The following is a 21,956-nucleotide window of genomic DNA, read 5'->3' as shown; positions in this document are numbered from 1 at the left end:
TGGGGGGCTGGGGGGGAGGGTGGGGGGGAGGGATATATATCAGGTTTGACGAGACGTGTTAGATTTTAATGTAATTGGACCTCACATGTATACTGCTTTTTTTCCCCTTATATTTTCATTACTATTATTATTACTATTTTTTCTTTAAAACTAGGACATGTTAAGCATATTGACATGTAGCGGAAATACACCAAGGAGAGGAGGAGTGGGAAACAGAAGGGAGAAGAAAGATGGGAAGAGAAGGATAGGAGAGAGGGTAAGGGGGGAAGAGGAGAAGGATAAGGAGGAGTGGATTGTAGAGAGAGGAGCAGTAGAAAGGGAGGGGAAGTAGAGTAGAAAAGGAGGATGGAGGGAAGATAGAAAGTTGGAGGGTGGTAGAAGAAAGAGGTGTATGGAGAGCAGAAGAGCTATAATGGGTTTCTACTTTTCTGGGCATTGTTGACAAGAGGAACTGATGTAATTATTATTTAATACTATATGATTTGGGGTATGTATAGTATACATGTGACTGTGTGTTATGAAAATAAAAAATATTCATTAAAAAAAAAGAAAGAAAGATTGTCCTCTTCTGAAAGTGATGGAGGAAACCCAATTCTCCAGATTGGGTTTGACATGATAGCAATAGCACTTAGATTTATATACCACTTCACAGTGCTTTGCAGCCTTCTCTAAGCAGTTTAAGGAGCCAGCCTGTTGCCCCCAACAATCTGGCTCCTCATTTGACCCATCTCAAAAGGATGGAAGTCAACCTTGAGCTTAGTGAGATTTGAACTGCTGGCAGTCAGCAGAATTACCCTGCAATGCTGCATTCTAATAGATAGATTGGAATAGACAGACAGATGATAGGTAGGTAGGTAGGTAGGTAGGTAGGTAGGTAGATGACAGGCAGACAGACAGAAACAGCAATTGAACAGCTGGTCAGAATTGAACTGGTGGCTCGTAAGGACTCAATGCAGGAGTCTTCTTCTCCAGCACCAGAGTCCAAAGGCCTCCATTCTTTGGCTCTCAGCCTTCCCTGTGGTCCAACCTTCACAGCCGTCCATTGCAACTGGGGAAACCATCGCCTTGACTAGACACACTTTTGTTGGCAGGGTGAGATCTCTGCTTTTTAAACCGGTGGGCAAATAGTCCTTAAACAGTGTTCAAATTACGGCTAACTAATTCTGCTTTTGCAACACCTAATTCCATTTAGATGCCAATGACCTTCGGCTCCACTAATCGTGCAGGAGGTTTTATTTTTTGTTTTATTTTTTATGGGCTTCTAATAACCCCGGTTTCTCCTGCTGCTGTGGCAGGAGTTACCACTTGCTGGTTGAGGAATGTGAAGTGGCCGAGGTGCCGACCTTTAACAAGGTTTAAATCCCAGCCACGGCAACTGCCGGACTTGGTGTGTGCAATTCCACCTCGTGCTGTGCGGTGGCAAATCCTCACTAGTTACGCGATGACCCAGGCTTCAAGCAAACCGCTTCTGACTTTTATGATCCTTTTGTGATCTAAATGGCCATTTCATCAGTTATTCTATTGGAATTCCTCCCCGCCCTCCTCCCCTCAGCCGGTCCCCCCCCCCCCCATTTGCTCCTGCTGTGAAATAGAGTTCTGAAGATTTCTGGAACCATTTCACACACTTATTGTATCGATTTGCTAATCCCGACAACAGTTTCCCACTTAATAGATAGCTTGCTGTTGGAATAGAGACTTAACCTAGTCCTTCCTTCCTCCTTTCTTCCCTTCCTCCTTCTTCCAATTCATTTTTCCTTCCTTCCTCCTCCCTCTCCTCCCTTCCTTCTTCCCTCCCTCCCTGCCTTCCTCCCTCTCCTTCCTTCCTTCTTCCCTGCCTGCCTGCCTTCCTTGCCTTCCTTCCTTCCAAAGTAGGTCAAATGAGGACCCAGATTGTTGGGGGCAAGAGGCTGACTTTATAAACCGCTTAGACAAGGCTGGAAAGCACTGTAAATTGATATATAAGTCTAAGTGCTATTGCTATCTTCCTTCCTTCCTTCCTTCCTTCCTTCCTTCCTTCCTTCTTTCCTTCCTTCCTTGTTATAGAGCAGTATTGCACCCTGCTCACTGCAAGGAGTTCGATCCTGACTGATTGAAGGTTGACTCAGCCTTCCATCCTTCTGAGGTGGGTAAAATGAGGACCCAGATCGTTGTGGGCAATATGCTGACTCTGTAAATCACTTAGAGAGGGCTATAAAGCACTGTTAAGTGGTATATAAGTCTAAGTGCTATTACTATTAAGCTGGAATGTTTATGTATGAGGATTGGTCGAGATCTTTTTTCCTTGCAGAAGGAAACAAACAAGCTCAGCATCCGAGCATCGGGCCTCAGCCTTGAACTCTTGAATGCACAAAAGCATCCAAGCCTCCATTCACAGCAACTGTTAATTATCAGTAGCTCCATGAGCATCTTGTTAACCTGTGTAAGCCACTATCTCTCAGGCTGGGTTTTCCCCTCCAGAACTATTTGCAAACATTCCTGTTTGCGAAATGAAATATACAAGGAGCTCGAGAGCTTAGCCCTGTTCTGATGAGCAAATTCTGTGATTGATATGGCAGATAGGGGAATAAAACTCCACTTGCATTTATTTTCACTTCTATCTTATCTCTTTGCTTATAGAAAACATTTCCAGCTGGAAAAAAAATAGGTGCGTGTAGGTTTGTTTATATATCTGTACCATTTCTCCTGGGGGGAAAAAAAATCACCGGGCAAACAATAAAACGAATCATTAACCAGTGGAACTACTTGCATTCAGAAGTTGTGGGTGCTCAATCGCTTTGGGGCTTCTAAGAAGAGATTGGACGGATCCTTGTCTGGAATTGTACAGGGTGTCCTGCCTGAGCAGAGGTTGGACTAGAAGACCTCCAAGGTCCCTTCCAACTCTGCAATTGTGGTATTTTATTATTTCAAACTTTCTATTTTGCCTGCCTCATTCTTTCATGGCACGTGCAGTTTAGAATACAGAACCCAATATGTTTTTCCAGGTTATTCTCTGCAAAAAAGATGTAAATATAAAAGACACTAGTTTAAGAGCCTAATAAAGATTTTTTTTTTGTTTAAAAAAAATCTCCTTGAACCAGATTAGTTGCCTTGATTAACACAACTGGTTTTTTCTTGTTTCAAGAATAGTGATGCTTGGTTTAGATGAATGTCATATTTGGAAATAGGGCCATTCCAATCATATAGAAATTTTGATTCCCCGCCTGTGGCTATTCTGGTTAAACTTAAGACACAATAAAGCCACATTTAAAAAAAAAACATGGTATCCATATCAAAAGCCCGGAGAAGTCTTTAGAAACTGTCAGACCATCTGCGATGGTAATTCCCTGCCAAAACTGAAAACCACAGTTCGCTTGCTTCTAATTGCATATTTTGCTCTCTTTCTCTCTCTCTCTTTTGCAACAGATTAATGGACACCCTTCTTCAGAATAAATAAATGCCTTTCTCCTTCAGTTTGCATTTGTTAGATTTTCACCTGGCAAAGGAGGACATGAAATTGGGATGAACTCACTGTCTAATTTAATGAAAAGAAGGACTAGAAGTGCCATGATATGAGTGTTCCAGAGGTGGGTTCCTACCAGTTCGCACCTATTCGGTAGAACCGGTTCGTCAAATCTACCGAACCGGTTAGAAGAGATTCTACCAGTGGACCCGGAAAGCAGGCCACGCCTACAGAAGAGGTTCCAAACTTTTTTGAAACCCACCACTCTCACACACACACAGACTGACACAGAGAGAGAGAGAGAGAGAGAGAGAGAGAGAGAGAGAGAGAGAGAGAGAGAGAGAGAGAGAGAGAGAGAGAGAGAGAGATAAAGAGAGAAAGGAAGAAAGAAAGAAAGAAAGAAAGAAAGAAAAAAGAAAGAAAAAGAGTGAGAGAGAGATGAAAGAAAAAAAGAAAAAAGGGAGAGAGAGAGAGAGAGAGAGAGAGAGAGAGAGAGAGAGAGAGAGAGAGAACACATGGCTGGCAAGCCACTCCCACCAGGTCACATGGCTGGCAAGCCACTCCCACAAAGGAGGCCACACCCACAGAGTAGATTCCAAAATTTTTCGAAACCCACCACTGGAGTGTTCCAATATTTGAGGGGCTGCCCCAAAGAAGAGTTTGGGGGGGGGGGGTTGTCAGTCTATTCTCCAAAGCACCAGAAGGCAGGACGAGAAGCAAGGGATGGAAACTCATCAAGGAGAGAAGCAACCTAGAACTAAGGAGGAATTTCCTGACAGCTGGAACAGTTAATCAGTGGAACGACTGGCCACCAGAAATTGTGAATGCTCCAACAACTGGAAGTTTTAAAGAAGAGACTGGACACTCATTGGTCTGAAAGAGTATAGGGCAGTGTTTCTCAACCTTGGCAACTTGAAGATGTCTGGACTTCAACTCCCAGAATTCCCCAGCCAGCGAATGCTGGCTGGGGAATTCTAGGAGTTGAAGTCCGGACATCTTCAAGTTACCAAGGTTGAGAAACACTGGTAGAGGGTTTCCTGCCCGAGCAGGGGGTTGGACTAGAAGACCTCCAAGGCTCCTTCCAACTCTGTTATTCTGACTTGAGCAGCCCTCTCATTGGACGGTGGAACTCTGCATGGATATGCCAATTTTCTCTGCCCAGCTTAAAAGCCTTCCAAATTATCCTCTCCCACCTCCCCAAATAACTGTGAGGGTTTTTTTTTTTTTGAAGTGCAGAAGTCTCCATCGATCTTAAAAGCTTTAAAGCTGAACCTTCCTCCTCCCCCCCCTCCCTATACGTAACCTGCGTGGAGACATCATCACCCATGTTGATATTTTATCCACTGCAGTCATTTATCGCAGTGTGCATTCATCTGCTTATTTTCCTTCAAGAGTCACTTTAGGTGCATATTTAAATTTTTCATCTTGTTAATTTATGCCAGCTGATGTTTAAATTACAGGCTTGGAAGAGAGCTGAAGTAGCAAATGTTTACAAAAGTGCTCACAGCGCAAATCTTGAACGTAAGCAGTCAGATTTGGATTCTTTCTTTCCACCCTTCAGAATACCGTCGCTAAGACGCAATGGAATATTTTTTTTTAAACAAAAAAATCCTCATATTTAGGAAGGAAAAAACCCCCACCATGCTGCTAATATTTGCAGCCTTGAATAAGATCCAAAAACCCTGCATCCGATATACAGTATATCTGCTCAGAAGAAGGCCTGTTATGGTCGGGAGAATCTTTCTTAGCCATCAAATTGTTTAGTTGGGACTTGGGCTGGTAGAACTTCTCACTGGATGATGAGAGACAGAAAGAGACAAGACCAGGTTGGGTTGACTTACAGCCAACCCAGAAGAGGGAGTCAAGCTATTCTCCAAAGCCCCTGAGGGCAGGACAAGAAGCAATGGGTGGAAACTAACCAAGGAGAGAAGCAACTTGGAACTAAGGAGAAAATGGAAAAAAACACAGCCCAAAACCCAAACCATTTATCAGGCCATTTTCAGGCTGTTTTTGGCCATTTTCTTGAGGTCAAAAATAGCCCCCAAACAGCCTGAAAACAGCCCAAAAAGGGCCAAAAACAGGCATGCATCCACTGGCCAGCTGGTCTTCGGGTTTCCAGTGCTTTGGCGCATGCGAAGACCAGGTAGTGGGTGCGCAGCTGCATTCCGGAAGCCTATAGACAAGCTGGGCAGCAAACGCATGCGTGTTGTCCCGATGGTTTTGGGATTTCTAGCACTCGGGCCAATGCCCATGCACACATGCTCTGCACTCAGTGCTGAAAAGGTTTGCCATCACTGCCCTCGGCCAACAACACACCCAGGTATTAAGGGAAATTTAAAGCAAGCTCCTTGGGATATTTAAAAAAGCAGCGACAGAGAGCAAAAGGGAGAACTTGCCAACGACAGCTAATCCAAGATTTTTATTTTGGAAAAAAAGAGAAGTGTTTTGACTTCCTTCAGCCAACTTGTTTATAGTTCCTGCAATGAAATTTTAATTTTGTGCTCTAATGAACACAAATCGATCCAGGCTCCATGTTGGCAAAAGTTATGATGGCTGCAGAATTGAGAGCACGGCATTAAAAAGAAAAAAAGAATCATACAATCGTAACCAAGTGCCAAAACATTAAATGTTAAGAGGGGAGGCCAACGCGGTAAATTGCACCACCTGCCATAGTCGGTTAAAAAAAAAATGGCATTTGGAAGCTCCCAAGAATAAGATGGCTAGCATTCTTTCCCCGAGTTTGGAGAATTAGGTGGACCACTAAGACCTGAGAAGATATTTCATATTTTCCCTGTTAAAAAGAAATCGGAATATTACTGAAGCTGGCTCAGTCTGCCAAGGAAGAATAATATGGGCCTCCTCATTGTTATCCTAGTTATTCTTAGGACGCGGTGGCTCAGTGGCTAAGATGCTGAGCTTGTCAATCAGAAAGGTCAGTAGTTTAATGGTTCGAATCCCTAGCGCCATGTAATGGAGTGAGCTCCTGTTACTGGTCCCAGCTTCTGCCAACCTAGCAGAAAGCACAGTAAAAATGCAAGTAGGAAAATAGGAATCACCTTTGGTGGGATTTTTCCTAATAGGAGAGTCAGACCTGCAACTGAGAATTTTACTAGGAAAATGAATTAGTGTTGCAAAGATCATTAGTTCTCTCCTTTTCTCTCCCTTCTCATCCGCTCTTTTCTCCTTTCCCCCTTCCCCTCCTCACCTCTCCCTTCTCATCCCATCCCCTCTTCTCTCCCATCCCTTCTCATCTCTCCTCTCCTCATCCCATCCTTTATTCTCTCCCTTCTCACCCCATCCCTTCTCATCCTCTCCTTTCTCATCCCATCCTCTCCTCTCTCCTTCTCTCTCCCACCTCTTCTCATCCTCTCCTCATCCCATCCTCTCTCCTCTCCCTTCTCCCATTCCCCTCCACCTCCCTTTCTTCCTCCTTTCCTTTCATTCTTTCTTCTTTCCTTCTTTCCAATCGTATCCTCACTCACCAGACACTGCATGCATGGAGACGTGTACCTCTATTGTCAGGTTACTAAAGGCAATTGCGGGTTTTTCATTTTTTCCATCTGACAAATTGTGGGGAGGCTATAAAGACAATTTGAAAGCAAAATATTCCAAATATGCTCTTCTACCAAGCCAGAATGGTAGCTAATGAATTTGTTGCATGAATGCACAGACAGATTGGGGACTGAAGCCGGGCTGGCCAGCCTAACACGGCCCTGGCACCGAGCAGCCTATATGTACCCATACCGGGTTTCCTCCAGAGGATATTCTCATCCAGAGGTGATTTTCCAATAAAATCAGCTTCAATTATTGCTAGAATAGGAGCAATCCAGGCGGGAGGATAAGAGGCAATTCAGCTGCTGGAAATGCTGCATGAAGGAAAATTAACCTTGCAGGGCTATTATCTGCTGGAACATTTAGCCACTTCTTCTCTTTCTTTCACATTAATTGACCCCAAGAGTGGAAAGAAGAAGGCAGGCAGGGAGGAGGCGGCAAATAAGAGAACATCTACCCATACGCCGTGTGCATCTATATGTATTGTATCTCATCTCTGCATATCTCTCTCTCTACCCCCTCTCTCTATCATCTCTCTATCAATCTCTCTCTTTATGTATCTCTCTCTCTCACTCTATCTATTGCTCTCTATCTTCAATCTATCAATCTATTTATTGCTATCTATCTATTTATTTGTATTTTCTCAATCTATTGCTCTATCTATTGCTATCTATCTATTTATCCATCCATCATCTCTCCCTCTCTCTCTTACATATCTCTCACTCTGTTCCTCTCTATCATCTCTATCTCTCCATCTATCTATTTATCATCTATTGTTTTATCTATTTATCCATCCCCTCTATCTATCTATATCTATCTATCTATCTATCTATCTATCTATCTATCTATCTATCTATCTATCTATCTATCTATCTATCATCTATCTATCTATCTATCATCTATCTATCTATCTATCTATCTATCTATCTATCTATCTATCTATCTATCTATCTATTATCTACCTACCTATCGCTCTATTGCTGTCTATATATCTATCATCTTTCATCTTTCATCTCTCTCTTCTATTGATCTATCTATCTATCTATCTATCTATCTATCTATCTATCTATCTATCTATCTATCTATCTATCTATCTATTATCTACCTACCTATCGCTCTATTGCTGTCTATATATCTATCATCTTTCATCTTTCATCTCTCTCTTCTATTGATCTATCTATCTATCTATCTATCTATCTATCTATCTATCTATCTATCTATCTATCTATTATCTACCTACCTATCGCTCTATTGCTGTCTATATATCTATCATCTTTCATCTTTCATCTTTCATCTCTCTCTTCTATTGATCTATCTATCTATCTATCTATCTATCTATCTATCTATCTATCTATCTATCTATCTATCATCTACCTACCTATCGCTCTATTGCTCTCTATATATCTATCATCTTTCATCTCTCTTTCTCTCTTCTATTGATCTATCTATCTATCTATCTATCTATCTATCTATCTATCTATCTATCTATCTATCATCTATCATCTGTCTATCATCTATCTAATCTATTTCCCCAGCTCTGCATATGAATAAAATTTAAATCACCAAAGTTGTTGAATATTGGTATGCACACACACAAAAAAGGAAGACAAGCAAAATTGTTAGTATTTGAAAGACTGGTTTAATGGTCTTGATCAAAGGAAGAGGCAATTGGAGTGCATCTGGGGCAGGGGAAGGAAATTTGGACTTTCAGCCGTAACTCCACAAGAGTTGCAAGAAAGAGAAGATATTTTTCGTGCGTGTCACTATAGTTCAGGTCTCCAATCTCTATGGGTTTCTTTCCTCTCCCAAGGGAACTCGAAACAAATCTTTAGAAGGATGTAACTAGCCCAGATGGAGTAGCGCAAAAGGTGTTTGTTTGATTTATGAAATCGTAGTCAATGCCCCCTTTAATTTCCTTTGCTAATGTTCCGAGAGGCCCCCCTAGTTTTATTTCTTGCTCTCGCCAATTTTGTCCTGCTTTTGGGTAACACAGACACGTTCTTTAAGTCTGGGTTATCTCTTTTCTGCCTCTTACAACAGAACTCCCCTCATGTCGATAAGATCAATAGGGGCTTTGGGATGGCTTAGGTGACTTTAAGGGATAAAGTGTGGGCTGTAATGTTACCCATTACGTCTCAGCAACTGGCAAATAATCGGGCAGATTCTTCTCCCGGTTGGCTTTCATTTTTTTAATACTCTGCAAAAGGATCTATTTTCTTCCTTAAACCTTCTTTCCAAGTTTTCTTGGCTTCCCAAATAGCACCACCTACCCCCCCCCCCCCACAAACCTTCAATTGCCTTAGCTAGTCTGGCGATATTATGCCAAGGGAAATGTTTTTCTGTGACTGCGGAGAAACTAAAAAGAAAATGAAATCTAGACGCAACCAAATTTGCCTGTCCCTGCTCTGCCCCTTCAGGTAATTTTGCAATTCTCTCCTTAATTATACCAGCATCTAGAACTATAATACGTATGTATAATTGCAAGGCAGTTAAATTAAATACATATATAGAAATTCACAGAACTGTACAATAGAAGAAAATCCGTCAAGTAAGAAATGCCTGTCAATATCATTCTCTCTCTGTCACTCTCCCATCCATCCATCCATCCATCCATCCATCCATCCATCCATCTATCCATCCATCATATGTATGTATGTATGTATGTATGTATGTATGTATGTATATGTATATGTATATGTATATGTATATGTATATGTATATGTATATGTATATGTATATGTATATGTATATGTATATGTATATGTATATGTATATATTGCCTAAGAGGCAATAGAGCACAGGTTCGATTCCCAGCAAGGGTATGGCTAGCTGATGAGAGCTAAATAGCTTGAAATAGATCTATACTAGTCTCCCTTTATTTATTTATCAGCACAAATATAACAAATGTAACAAAAAGGCAACAGTTAAAAAATATTGGGTTTCTGTCTGGATGGTCTCTTGTGACGAGCCGAAGGACAGAGAATGGAAGTGTGATCTTCCTCCCATATTTGGGCATACCAGGGTTGTGACTTTATATATATATAAATTGTTATATTTGTGTTTTTATTTGTGCTGATAAATAAATAAAGGGAGACTAGTATAGATCTATTTCAAGCTATTTAGCTCTCATCAGCTAGCCCAGGTTCTAATCCCAGTAAGGGTATGGCTAGCTGATGAGAGCTAAATAGCTTGAAATAGATCTATACTAGTCTCCCTTTATTTATTTATCAGCACAAATAAACACACACACACACACACACACACACACACACACAGTATGATCAGAGACACAAGAATCAGCAAAGTAGTTGGTTTATGGAACTAATATTGAAAGAGAAGGAGGGGAAGGGAAAGAGGGAGAAAAGGAAAAGGAGGAGAAGGAGGAAAGAAGAAGAAAAGTAGGAGGAGGAGGAAGAAGAGGAGGTATAGAAGAAGAAGTTATCTAAAGATTTGCATGCATCTTGTCCTCATACTGAGGATTGTCTCATCACACGGTACACAACTCCAGCTATCAGAAAATAGTCTTCCACTTCTAGCACGCTGGTGGGAAGCTTATGGTATGAGAATGTCCTGCCAACAATAATTGAAATACACAGTAAAATCCTGAAGACCTTAACTCCTAGTGTTGAGGAGGAACAAGTCAAGCAACTGAGGCCAGCCTTCTGTTCAACACAGGAATGCCAATTAAAGCATCCTTGACAGATGGCGGTCAATCTTCTGTGTGAACCCATCCAGGGTTGAGGATCTCACCACTTTCCTGGGTCTCTAATTCTTTGGCTGAGCTGCCCTTAGAGTTAGGAAGCATCTCCAACTGGACCGTAATTTATAAAACAAACACAATGGCCAGTCAACCATTCACCAAAGCAATTGAGATGTTAGACATGAGGGATCCTCGGTGATCTCTGAGCTTGGTTGTTTTCTTGCAGATGTTTCATTACCCAAACTAGGTAACATCATCAGTGCTAGAAGGGAGGAAAAGGAGGAGGAGGAGGAGGAGGAGGAGGAGGAGGAGAACTGTAGGGTCCTTGATGCTCTCTGAGTTGGTTGTTTTCTTGCAGATGTTTCATTACCCAAACTAGGTAACATCATCAGAGCTTTTTTATCCACTCTTGCTAAACACATTCCAAGCAACATTTGCACGACTGAAAAAAAGGGATTCCCGACTTCTCCCAAAACGGTGAACGGGATAGAAAGCACCAGCAACATCCCAATTTCAGAGGGAGGTGTTCAGACGGGTTGGGTAGTTAACCACTTCACGTTCTGACCTCAATCCAACACACAAGATCCTCCATCATGTCTTTGCTGAAGACCTCCTTTCATCTTGAAAAGCTTCATGCCTCTGGTGACAAACAAGGCCTTCGCAACGCACAAAACGTGACTTCGGCAGAAAACCACGGAGTCAGCAAAAGTGTAAGAGCAAGGAATGTGGGGTTTTTTTTCTTTTACAGTATGAACAATGGAGAAGCTTCCTTTCATCTCTTCTCCCCATCTTCGTCTTGTAACAGATGTCAACCGCAGTTAAGTTCAGCTCCAGTTGTGACTGCGCGGCTTCTAGCCAACAGCCATTTGCGGTGGCAGGAAGCGTCCCACCCCATACGTCTTCATGAGAGAGCTCCCTTTTAAAAAATGTATGTGATCGGTCGCATATGCTAAGAGGAATATGAACATCCGTCACTCGCGGTGGCATTAGAAGTGACTAAATGCTGCCAAGTGGAAGCGGAGATGCACATTAATATTCAAGGGGAAATCTCTGATCGTGTTGGGGAATAATAGAGATGTCAGTCTTTTCAACAACAAAGGGAAACAACAACAACAATAAAAAGCCAAAAAAAACCACCCCAATCACCAAACCCACCCTAGCAAAGCTTCCTTCCGCAGGTTGTTGCTATACAAAAAAAAAAAAGTTTTGGGAAAAGCACAACCGTTTCCAGCAGGAATAGAGAAATCTTTGACTTGCTGAGATTCAGTTGACAGAACGCAACCTTGTTGGCACTGGGTGGGGGTGGGGGGGAGGAAGCAGGAAGTCAGGATTTCCAGTGGATCTTTTCCAACTTAATTTACTATTATTCTTCTCATCTTTTCTACTACCTTATTGGTATCTTATGATTATATTACCTTGTTGTTTGTAGGTACACTTAGAGTCTATATACCGGAGATAAATTCCTTGTGTGTCCAATCATAATTGGCCAATAAAGAATTCTATTCTATTCTATTCTATTCTATTCTATTCTATTCTATTCTATTCTATTCTATTCTATTCTATTCTATTCTATTCTATTCTATTCTATTCTATTCCATTCCATTCCATTCCATTCCATTCCATTCTAATTAATTCTAAAAATTCTAATTCTAATAATTCATTGTATTGTATTGTATTGTATTGTATTGTATTGTATTGTATTGTATTGTACTGTATTGTATTCCATCCCATCCCATCCCATCCCATCCCACTCCACTCCACTCCACTCCACTTCACTCCACTCTACTCTCCACTCATTCCTATCCTTATCCTTATCCCTATCCTATATCACAAGTATTGAAGGTAGGACAATCTCCAAGGAGGTCTGGGCCCAAACTTCCAGGAATATCATCTGAGACACCAATGACAAGGGTCAAATTGTCACACCGAGCTTTTCAGAGAGGTTTATAGTGTTGGGAAAACAGAAAAGAAGAGGATGACCAACATCAACATGGATTTGGCTCAGTTACCACAGTGATAGGAAGAACTCACTGGGGACAATTTCTCCTGGAGAAAATCTAATTGCGCAATCACGAAGAGTCAACACCAACTCAACGGCACATAATCAATCAATCAATGAGTCAATGAGTCAACGAATGAATCAATCAATCAATCACCTCTGCCAAATTTTAGAACTATAGCACAGCAAGGAATGCTTTTAAACCTGTACATCTTCATACTAGATTTGGCACTTCTGCTTACCTATTGAGTCCTTCCTATCTGCCTACCTATCAATAGGTAGAGGTGCATGCTATTTATTATTATTCAACAGTGATTCACAGATTCCACATCTAATATCGTTGATATTCATAGGTGCCGCATATTAATTCATGCAAAGATTGGGGCATGCCATTCCTGAGAGACTCATGAACGAAGGTTATTCTTGTTGACTGTGTTTTTACCACCATCCTCATTCTTTTTATTGCAACAGCCACAGAGTAGCCTCAGATGCTCATCAGGTCAGGCTGTGGGATTTTGATTGCCTTTCTTTTCCAGAAATTCAATAAATTTCCACCCTGCTCCTCCTTTTCCAATGAGGTTTTTTTTGTTTGTTTCAAAAAAAAAATCACTTACTTTGCAGGAATGTTTCGAGGCTTTGTCTTCTCTGTGGTCTAGGAATTTAAAAAAAAACAAGAAGAAGAAAGAAGGAAAGTGAGAGAACAGTTAGCAAACCTTAGCCAAGACTAACCTTTTTGGAAAGGAGTGAGGTGAGGAAAAGGCAAATGACTCTCGGTGAAGAAGACCATTTATTTCAGAGAACAGAAAATCATCCCTGTGTTGGATCAAGTCATAAATTAAGCAGAATTCAAGGCAAGAGGAGAAACTGTTTATCTATTCCATTGAGCTGTGCCTATCTTTCTGTCTGCCTGTCTCTCTAGGTAATCAATCCTTCCTTCCTTCCTTCCTTCCTTTCTCCCTCCCTCCCTCCCTCTCTCCCCCCTGCTTTCCTACCTACCTATCTACCTACCTATCTTTCTCTTATCTCTCTCTCACACACATACACACCTCTCTCATCTATCTATCAACACATATACATACTGTATGTGTGCGTGTACACACACACAACAAAGATGTCCATATTGTATGTACATATGTATATAGGTGTACATCAGAGGTGGGATTCAGCAGCTTCTGGAGAGCCGGTTAGGGAAATTTGAGTGGCTCCGAGCCCATCTATTCTCTGCCTCCCAAGTCCCAGCTGACCGGGAGGGAATGGAGATTTTGCAGTAACCTTCCCCTGCCACGCCCACCAAGCCACGCCCACAGAACCAGTATGATGATGATGATGATGATGATGATGATGATGATGATGATGATGATCACCACCACCACCACCACCACCACCACCACCACCATCATCATTGCTGGGATCTATTGATCTGTGTATGGTCCATTGATCATTCATGAAAGGACCTGGTGATCTTCACAGTCTATCAGAAGAAGCAACTCAGATGATCCGTCAACGGCCTTCTCATTTCTGTTTCTCTCTGCAGGGACTTTCATCTCCTTCCATTCTTCTGGAATTAAAATGTTGCTAAGCAACACCGCTGGGGGCACGGATGGCGGAAAGGCGAGATTCTATCAAACTGTTTAAGTGGCTGGAGATTTCCATGTTGATGCTTTCATGCATAGCTAGCTAGCTAGAGATATAAATATAGATATAGATATAAGACAGATAGATAGAAAGATAGATAGAAAGAGAGAGAGACACAGAGAGAAAGAGACACAGAGAGAGACAGAGAGAGAAAGAGAGAGAGATACAGAGAGAGAAAGAGAGAGAGACAGAGAGAGAGGAGCGGGGAGACCCTTTTTAATGGCATCTTCTGCAAAACATTCTGAATCCAAAATATCTACCTAGGCGAGGTGCCTCTGCTGTGTTTTCTATTTGCCTCCTGGCTTTGTTAACAGAGAGCACAGGCCATTCACAAGATTGCAGGGAGGGCTGAGAGGGAGACAAGTGTCTGCCTCTGCAGAAAACCAGGAAGAGCGGCGGGCGGGCGGGCAGGCGGGGGGGGGGGGGAGGCAGACCTTCCTTAGCACTGCTAAGACTGTGCCACCAGATGGAGGTCCCTGGCCTTGCATCCTCCCCAAAGGATCTCATTTGAAGCAGCTTTCCTAAAGATAGATAGATAGATAATAGATAGATGATATAGATAGATAGATAGATAGATAGATGATAGATAGATAGATAGATGATAGATAGATAGATAGATAGATAATAGATAGATGATATAGATAGATAGATAGATGATAGATAGATAGATAGATAGATAGATAGATAGATAGATAGATAGATGATAGATAGATAGATAGATAGATAGATAGATAGATAGATAGATAGATAGATAGATAGATAGATGACAGATTATAGATGATAGCTAGCTAGTTAGCTAGATGATAGATGTTGATAGAGGACAATAGATGATAGATGACAGATAGATAATAGCTAGCTAGGTAGCTCGATAGGGAAGCGGCACAAAAATAAGAATAAAATCTAAAGAAATCCAACAATGATGGGGCCTGCCTTAAATAAAGTGAAATAAATAAAACAAATTAAATCTGATCTAAATACAAGAAGTAATCGTTGGAAGATCACTAAGATCATTGTGAGCTCTCCCCTCACAATCAGGAGGCTGTGAGTTCGATCCTAGCTAGAGGCAGGTATTTCTCTCTCTGGGCACAAAGAATGTACCTGCTGAACAAAACTCCGCTCTGGTGACAGGAAGGGCACCCGGCCATTCAAACACTGTGCTATCTCCATTCGCTTGCTGGGATTCCACCCCACAAGGGATTATGGGGTCATTAAAAGAAGAAGATGATGATGCTCTACTGGTTTTTACAATGTTTTCAAGAATTTTCGGGTTGGAGATATTTATAACCATTAGCTACTCTTCTGGTTTCAGGGTAGCTGAAGTATCTGCTTATTTATGGTCCCCCTGAACCCCCGCAAATCATACATCTTTGAGAAGTCGGTGTCACTAGTGTTCCGATATGGAGGCAATATTGCTTTGATTAATTAAGATATCTTGGCTCCAATCCTGGTTGACCCTTTTCCCATCAAACCACCCGAAGCCTGAAAGATGATTAACTTCTTCACCCATCCCAGGTCTTCTTCTGGGTCTCCACTTTCAGCTTCCTCTGCAGGCTGGCTGATATTTTGTGCCATTTCTGCTGGCTTCTCAAGATGAAACATGGCCCATCCCGACTACTGGCTCCGTTGGCGAGATTCAATTTTTTTTACTACTGGTTCTGTGGGCGTAGCTTGGTGGGCATGGTGTGGCTTGGTGGGCGTGGCTTGGTGGGCGTGGCAGGGGAAGGATACTGCGAAATCCCCATTCCCTCCCAATCAGCTGGGGCTCGGGAGGCAGAGAATAGATGGGGGCGGGGCCAGCCAGCTATTTGAGCCAACTACTCAAAATTTCTGCTACTGGTTCTCCAGAACTGGTCAGAACCTGCTGGATACCACATCCGGAACCGGTTCCATGTGTGAAACCTTTTCATGAGACGGAGCAGATAAGTTCATCTCAAGAGGACAAGGGAACAAGCCAAGGGGCTTGTATTTCTGAAGACCCCCAATTGGCATTTGACAGCCATGCTTTGTGTGTTTGTTACTGTCAACTGAGAAAAGAGAACCAGGAGTTAAAAACCATCTTCCGTTATCAGCAGGCGCTGGTGCTCTGAGCTGATTCGCACTAGATGCCCTTAGATTCTCCTTTATGATCAAGGTCTACTTTCTTGAACTGCTCCGGGGAATTCAGAGTGGTCCTGCTTCTCTTTCCTTCTCTCAATCAATGGAGAATTCTCCAGTGAGAAAAGGGGAGGGGAAAAATGACATTGTTGCATGAGAGATGAAGAGGGAGAGAGAGCTGTTATCACCACAAAAAGCTTTGGTTACACCATTCCTACGAAGGGGTAGGGAAGTTGTGAGTTCTCCATCACAGAAGCTCTCAAAAAGAGACTGGACAACCATTTGTCTGAAATGGTGTAGGGTCTCCTGCTCGAGCAGAGGGTTGGACTAGGAGACCTCCAAGGTCCCTTCTAACTCTATTATTCCATGTTCTTTCATGGCAATCCATGATTTGCTTAACGGATTGCATTCACATGCCCTACATTCAAAACCATGGCTTATACACCGGCAAGTTAAAAATTCACACAACTTCTCAAGGTAAAACTGAATAAACCCTTTTGTGATATAATGTAATGAAAGAATCCATCTTGATGAGCTTTGCTGCTAGGTTCCAGTTTCAATCAGATCAAACCAGAGGAGGTATTCAGCAGGTTCTGACCAATTCTGGAAAACTGGTAGTAGAAATTTTGAGTAGTTGGGAGAACCAGCAAATAACACCTCTGGCTGGCCCTGCCCCATCTATTCTCTGCCTCCCGAGTCCCAGATGACCGGGAGAGAATGGAGATTTTGCAGTATCCTTCCCCTGCCATGCCCACCAAGCCACGCCCACAGAACCAGTAGTAAAACTTTCTGAATCCCACCACTGGATCAAATAATTTATTTAAAGAGTTTTAATTGTGAAGATCTCCATGGCTGATTTAGGATGTTTTCTTTAAGACATCTTCTTCCTCCCAAAATGGAAGATGAAATAATTTTTTTAAAATGGCCTTTTCAATTAACTGTCTTTTCTTGATGGTGTCGAACATCTATAGCTGTTGTCTACATGGGATCTAAACTTCAGGGTCTTAAATTAAGCTAATTTTAGTTTCCAGGTTTGTGAACTTTTTGCCTTTCCCCAAGATTTCCAGGCTGAACTTTGACATGCTCAAAAAAAATAATAATTCTGGGACCTAACCAACATTTATTTAGATGATTCAGCCTCTTGCTTGTTGTTGTTTTTAGTTCCAAAGTCATGTCCGACCCATCGTGACCCCATGGACAATGTTCCTCCAGGCCTTCCTGTCCTCTACCATCCTCTGGAGTCCATTTAAGCTCACACCGACTGCTTCGGTGACTCCATCCAGCCACCTCCTTCTCTGCCGTTCCCTTCTTCTTCTTTTGCCCTCCATCTTTCCCAGCATGAGGCTCTTCTCCAGGGAGTCCTTCTTCCTTCTCCTTAGGTGGCCAAAGTACTTGAGTTTCCTCTTCAGGATCTAAAGAGTATCAGAGTCGATCTCCTCTAGGACTGACCGGTTGGATCACTTTGCAGTCCAAGGGACTCAATGCAGGAGTCTTCTCCAGCAAGCCCCTTGCTACCAAAGCCTTATTACAGAAGGAAAAGATGTCCTCCCCTTTTAAAAAGGAATTTATTCTATTTATAGTGACATCATTATCCCTCAGCCTCCAATGAAGCTCCGCTGCAAGTAAACAGCTCTGCATTCAAATAGTCTATCAAAGTTATTGATAGTTGGTTTCACTCTCATCAATCTGATTTGTCCCCTATCTCTCCCCCCCCACATCGCCTTGAGGAGCTGACCTTGTTCTCCTTGTGTGTTCACTATTGATGTCACGACTGAGAAATGGCTTCTCAGCGCTTCTACCGATAACACAATAAATAGGCTGTGTGTTTCTCTTGTCTGGAAGGTAAACAGCATTTTTTAAGAGAGAGAGAGAGGGATAGAGGAGAAAGGGAGAGTGGAGAGAGAAAAGAGAGAGGAGAGAGAGAGAGAAAGAGAGAGGAAGCAAGAGAGAGAGAGAGAAGAGAGTGGAGAGAGAAAAGAGAGAGGAGAGAGGGGGGAGCAAAAGAGAGAGGAGAAAGAGAGAATGGAGACAGAAAAGAGAGGAGAAAGAGCGAAGAGAGAAAGAGAGAGGGAGTGAGAGAGAGAGAGAAAAGAGAAAGAGAGGAGAGAGGGAAAAGTGGAGAAAAAAGAGAGAGGAGAGAAACTTAAAAGGGAGTGAATGAGGTAATGAAACAGAAAGGAGGATTTGTTATTGAAAGGAGAAATTTAAGATGGTTTTCTTTTTCAAAAAAAGATGGTCTTAATTGCCAAGAAGCTAACTTTTAAGCAGAATTAAACACACACACACACACACACACACACACACACACACACTCAAAACTGTTGGCTTCAGAGTAGTGGTGGGTTTCAAAAAATTTTAGAACCTCTTCTGCAGGTGTGGCCTGCTTTGTGGGAGTGGTTTACCAGCGATGTAACTGGGTGGGAGTAGCTTGCCAGCCATGTGACTGGGTGGGCATGGCCAACTTGTAAAATGTGGTGAAACTCACTTAACAATGCTCTTGCTTAGCAACCAAAATGTTGGCACAGAAACTCTGGCATTGAAGCATGCAAGTCTTAAAGCTGCCAAGTTACAAGACCCTTGCACCCCTAGCCCTTTAAAAAACAACCCCCAGGGGTGTTCAAATTTGACAGCTTTAAGACTTGTGGACTTCAACTCCCAGAATTCCTCCTCCAGTCATGTTGGCTCAGGAACTCTGGCATTGAAGTGTGCAAGTCTTAAAGCTGTCAGGTTACAAGACCCTTGCACCCCTAACCCTTTAGGAAAAAAAACCCCAAGGGTGTTCAAACTTGACAGCTTTAAGACTTTAAGGTTTAGATAGGACTCTTAGAGGTGGGCGGGCGGGGTGATTGGTGAGCCAGCCAATCAGTGAGTGGTGGGCGGGGCAAGCATGGTGCGGACGGGTGGGGGGAGGGAGCTGGAACCAGTTCTAAACGGCACAGTAGATTTGTGGAACCTCTTCTATAGAAGAGCTTAGAACTGGCAGGAACCCACCCCTGCTGCAGAGATTCCCTCCTCTAAGAATTTAAAGAGAAGCAGCACTTAACCTCCCATTTTCAAAGCCTCCTGGCGTTTAAATAATTCTTTTGTTGTTGTTATTGTTTGTTTGTTTGCAATTATCCAACACAAACAGAGCGACGATAAATAAATATTCCGAGGAGATCGCTAACCTGCGGGAGGTTTAAGGAAATATGATCTGATGGCCACATGTGTAAGAAGACAAGCACAGCGGAGGGAGAGAGAAAGAGGGCAGAGATTTTTTTAAAAAAGGAAATGCCCTCCTACCCTCCACTCTGCCAAAAATGCAGAAAACAATGAAGCGAACCCACTGAGGGGTATCAAAGTTCCTGTGGTCCAAAAGCCAGCAATGTGCTTTAAATTAAGGGCAGGCATTTCAAAGGTGAAGAGGGCTGTTTCTTAAGCAGAAAGCAGAACAAAGAAGGAGGGAGAAAGAGGGAGGGGGGAATGGAAAGCCTTTATTGCTTAAAACACCAGAATCTGCTGCACTGAACTGGGACGAACAAAATAAAACTTCTTAATCCAGCAAGAAAAGGGGTTGAGTTATTCCTGCAAAGAACGTTGCAAGGCATTGCTTTCCCCCCATGGATGGTAGGCAGTGGTGGCATTCACATTTTGTTACTACCGGTTCTGTGGGCGTGGCTTGGTGGGCATTGCAGGGGAAGGATACTGCAAAATCCCCATTTCCTCCCAACCAGCTAGGACTCAGGAGGCAGAGAATAGACAGGGGCGTGGCCAGCCAGAGGTGGTATGTACTGGTTATCCGAACTACTCAAAATTTCTGCTACCGGTTCTCCAGAACTGTCAGAACCTACGGAATCCCACCTCTGATGGTAGGTCTAAGAAGCTTACTGATTGCTACATCGATACAACATGAACACAGCGTCCACAAGAGCTGCTAAGGATCTCTAAGCTGACTAGACGGGACACACCATGAACTTAACACACGTGAAACTATCCCTCAGATTGCTGTTGAAGTCTTCTTCGGTTTCAAAGTTAACGTGATTTCCCATAAATCAGCTTTGCAAACCTATAGAAGGGGGGATGGTAGTAGCCATGGAGGCAAGATTGACATTGGAGTGGAGACGCTCACCTTACAAGCTCCCTTGACTTGCTATTTGACTTGTCTATTTTGACAACTCCCGGAAGTGTCAAAAGACTTTTTTTCACAGCATGGGAGAACACACACACTGGAAATGGGAGAAGGTGAGCGAGGTTTATAAACGGCAAAGGATACCATGGGGATTTTCTCCTTTTTTAAAAAACATTTTCTTGGATTTGGAGGGAGGGGCATGTAGGAATGTTTCTGCCTATGGCCTCTATTTACCATAATACCCTGGGTTTTCCTAAAGAAGGTACCATTGATTTTTGACAGTTACATTGCAAGGAGTTCCTGGAGCCACACACAAATAATCTGGTTGGCTATCTCTGGCTCTGAGACCACATCTTGCCCATAAGTGCCATCGGAAATCCAAACCTGATCTCATAATAGCTCCCAGGTATGTTACCTTTTATATGGCTGTGAAAGTTGGACCATAAGAAAGGCTGAGCGCCAAAGAATGGAGGCCTTGAGCTCACAGAAGATTCCTGTGAGTCCCTTGGACTGCAAGGCCATCCAACCAGTCAGTCCTAGAGGACATCAACCCTTACTGCTCTTTAGAAGGCCAGATCCTGAAGAGGAAACTCAAAGACTTTGGCCACTGAATGAGAAGGAAGGACTCCCTGGAGAAGAGCCTCATGCTGGGAAAGATGGAGGGCAAAAGAAGAAGAAGGGGACGGCAGAGAAGGAGGTGGCTGGATGGAGTCACTGAAGCAGTTGGCGTGAGCTTCAATGGACTCCGGAGGATGGTAGAGGACAGGAAGGCCTGGAGGAACGTTGTCCATGGGGTCGTGATGGGTCGGACACGACTTAGCAACTAACAACAACAACAAGGGTCCCTTTGAAGCGTTGTAAGAGGAAAACAACATTAACCAGTGGGAGAAGTACGTCACTTAGAAGGCAAGGAGAACCAAGGGACTCTTGGATAACAGAAGATCCAGAAGGCCCACAATGAAAGAAAATGCAAAATTAAATGTATCTCTTTTGGCAGAAATGACAATCTTAATAAGGGAAAATTGTGGAAGATGTGGATGTCAGGGATGCTACATTTTGGATTTCTTATAAAGCTTACCTGATCATTATCATCTTCATCACTGCTGAGCTTCAAGTCATCTTCAAGCATTCTTTGTGGAGAGAGAGAAAAAGAAACAGGTTGCAAAGTTATGCAAAGTAGAACAAGTTGCACCCTTATTGCTATTATAAAAAAAAGGAGGGTTACATTGATGTGGCAACAACTGGAAAGACACCCCATTGTCCTCAACCAACTGAAGAAAAGATTGAAATATCAAGGATTTTGAATTAGGGAGAAAACAACCCTGTTGTAATTGGAGTTCTGGGTTCAAATCTTCATCAGATATTTAGAAATTGTAAACTTACTAGACGCAACACGGCTAAATTTGCTAAAGACTGCCATCTTTGTAAC

At 42.6% G+C, this 21,956-nt stretch overlaps 1 protein-coding gene across 1 annotated transcript in view; it reads right to left on the bottom strand.

Annotated features, from left to right (window-relative positions):
- LOC116516159 (AF4/FMR2 family member 2-like) overlaps positions 1–21,656 on the bottom strand; it is a 67,050-nt gene extending 45,394 nt beyond the window's left edge. Inside the window, exons 1-2 of the mRNA XM_032228563.1 lie at positions 21,606–21,656; positions 13,305–13,342 (exon numbers count right to left, since the gene is read on the bottom strand). Of these exons, the coding sequence (XP_032084454.1) occupies positions 13,305–13,342; positions 21,606–21,656 (89 nt within the window). The remainder of the gene's footprint in view (positions 1–13,304; positions 13,343–21,605) is intronic.
- Between the last annotated feature and the right edge of the window lie 300 nt (positions 21,657–21,956).

The sequence above is a fragment of the Thamnophis elegans genome, chromosome 12, assembly GCF_009769535.1.
Source record: "Thamnophis elegans isolate rThaEle1 chromosome 12, rThaEle1.pri, whole genome shotgun sequence".
In the NCBI taxonomy this organism is placed as follows: Eukaryota; Metazoa; Chordata; class Lepidosauria; order Squamata; family Colubridae; genus Thamnophis; species Thamnophis elegans.
This window is presented reverse-complemented; position numbering and strand designations above follow the sequence as displayed.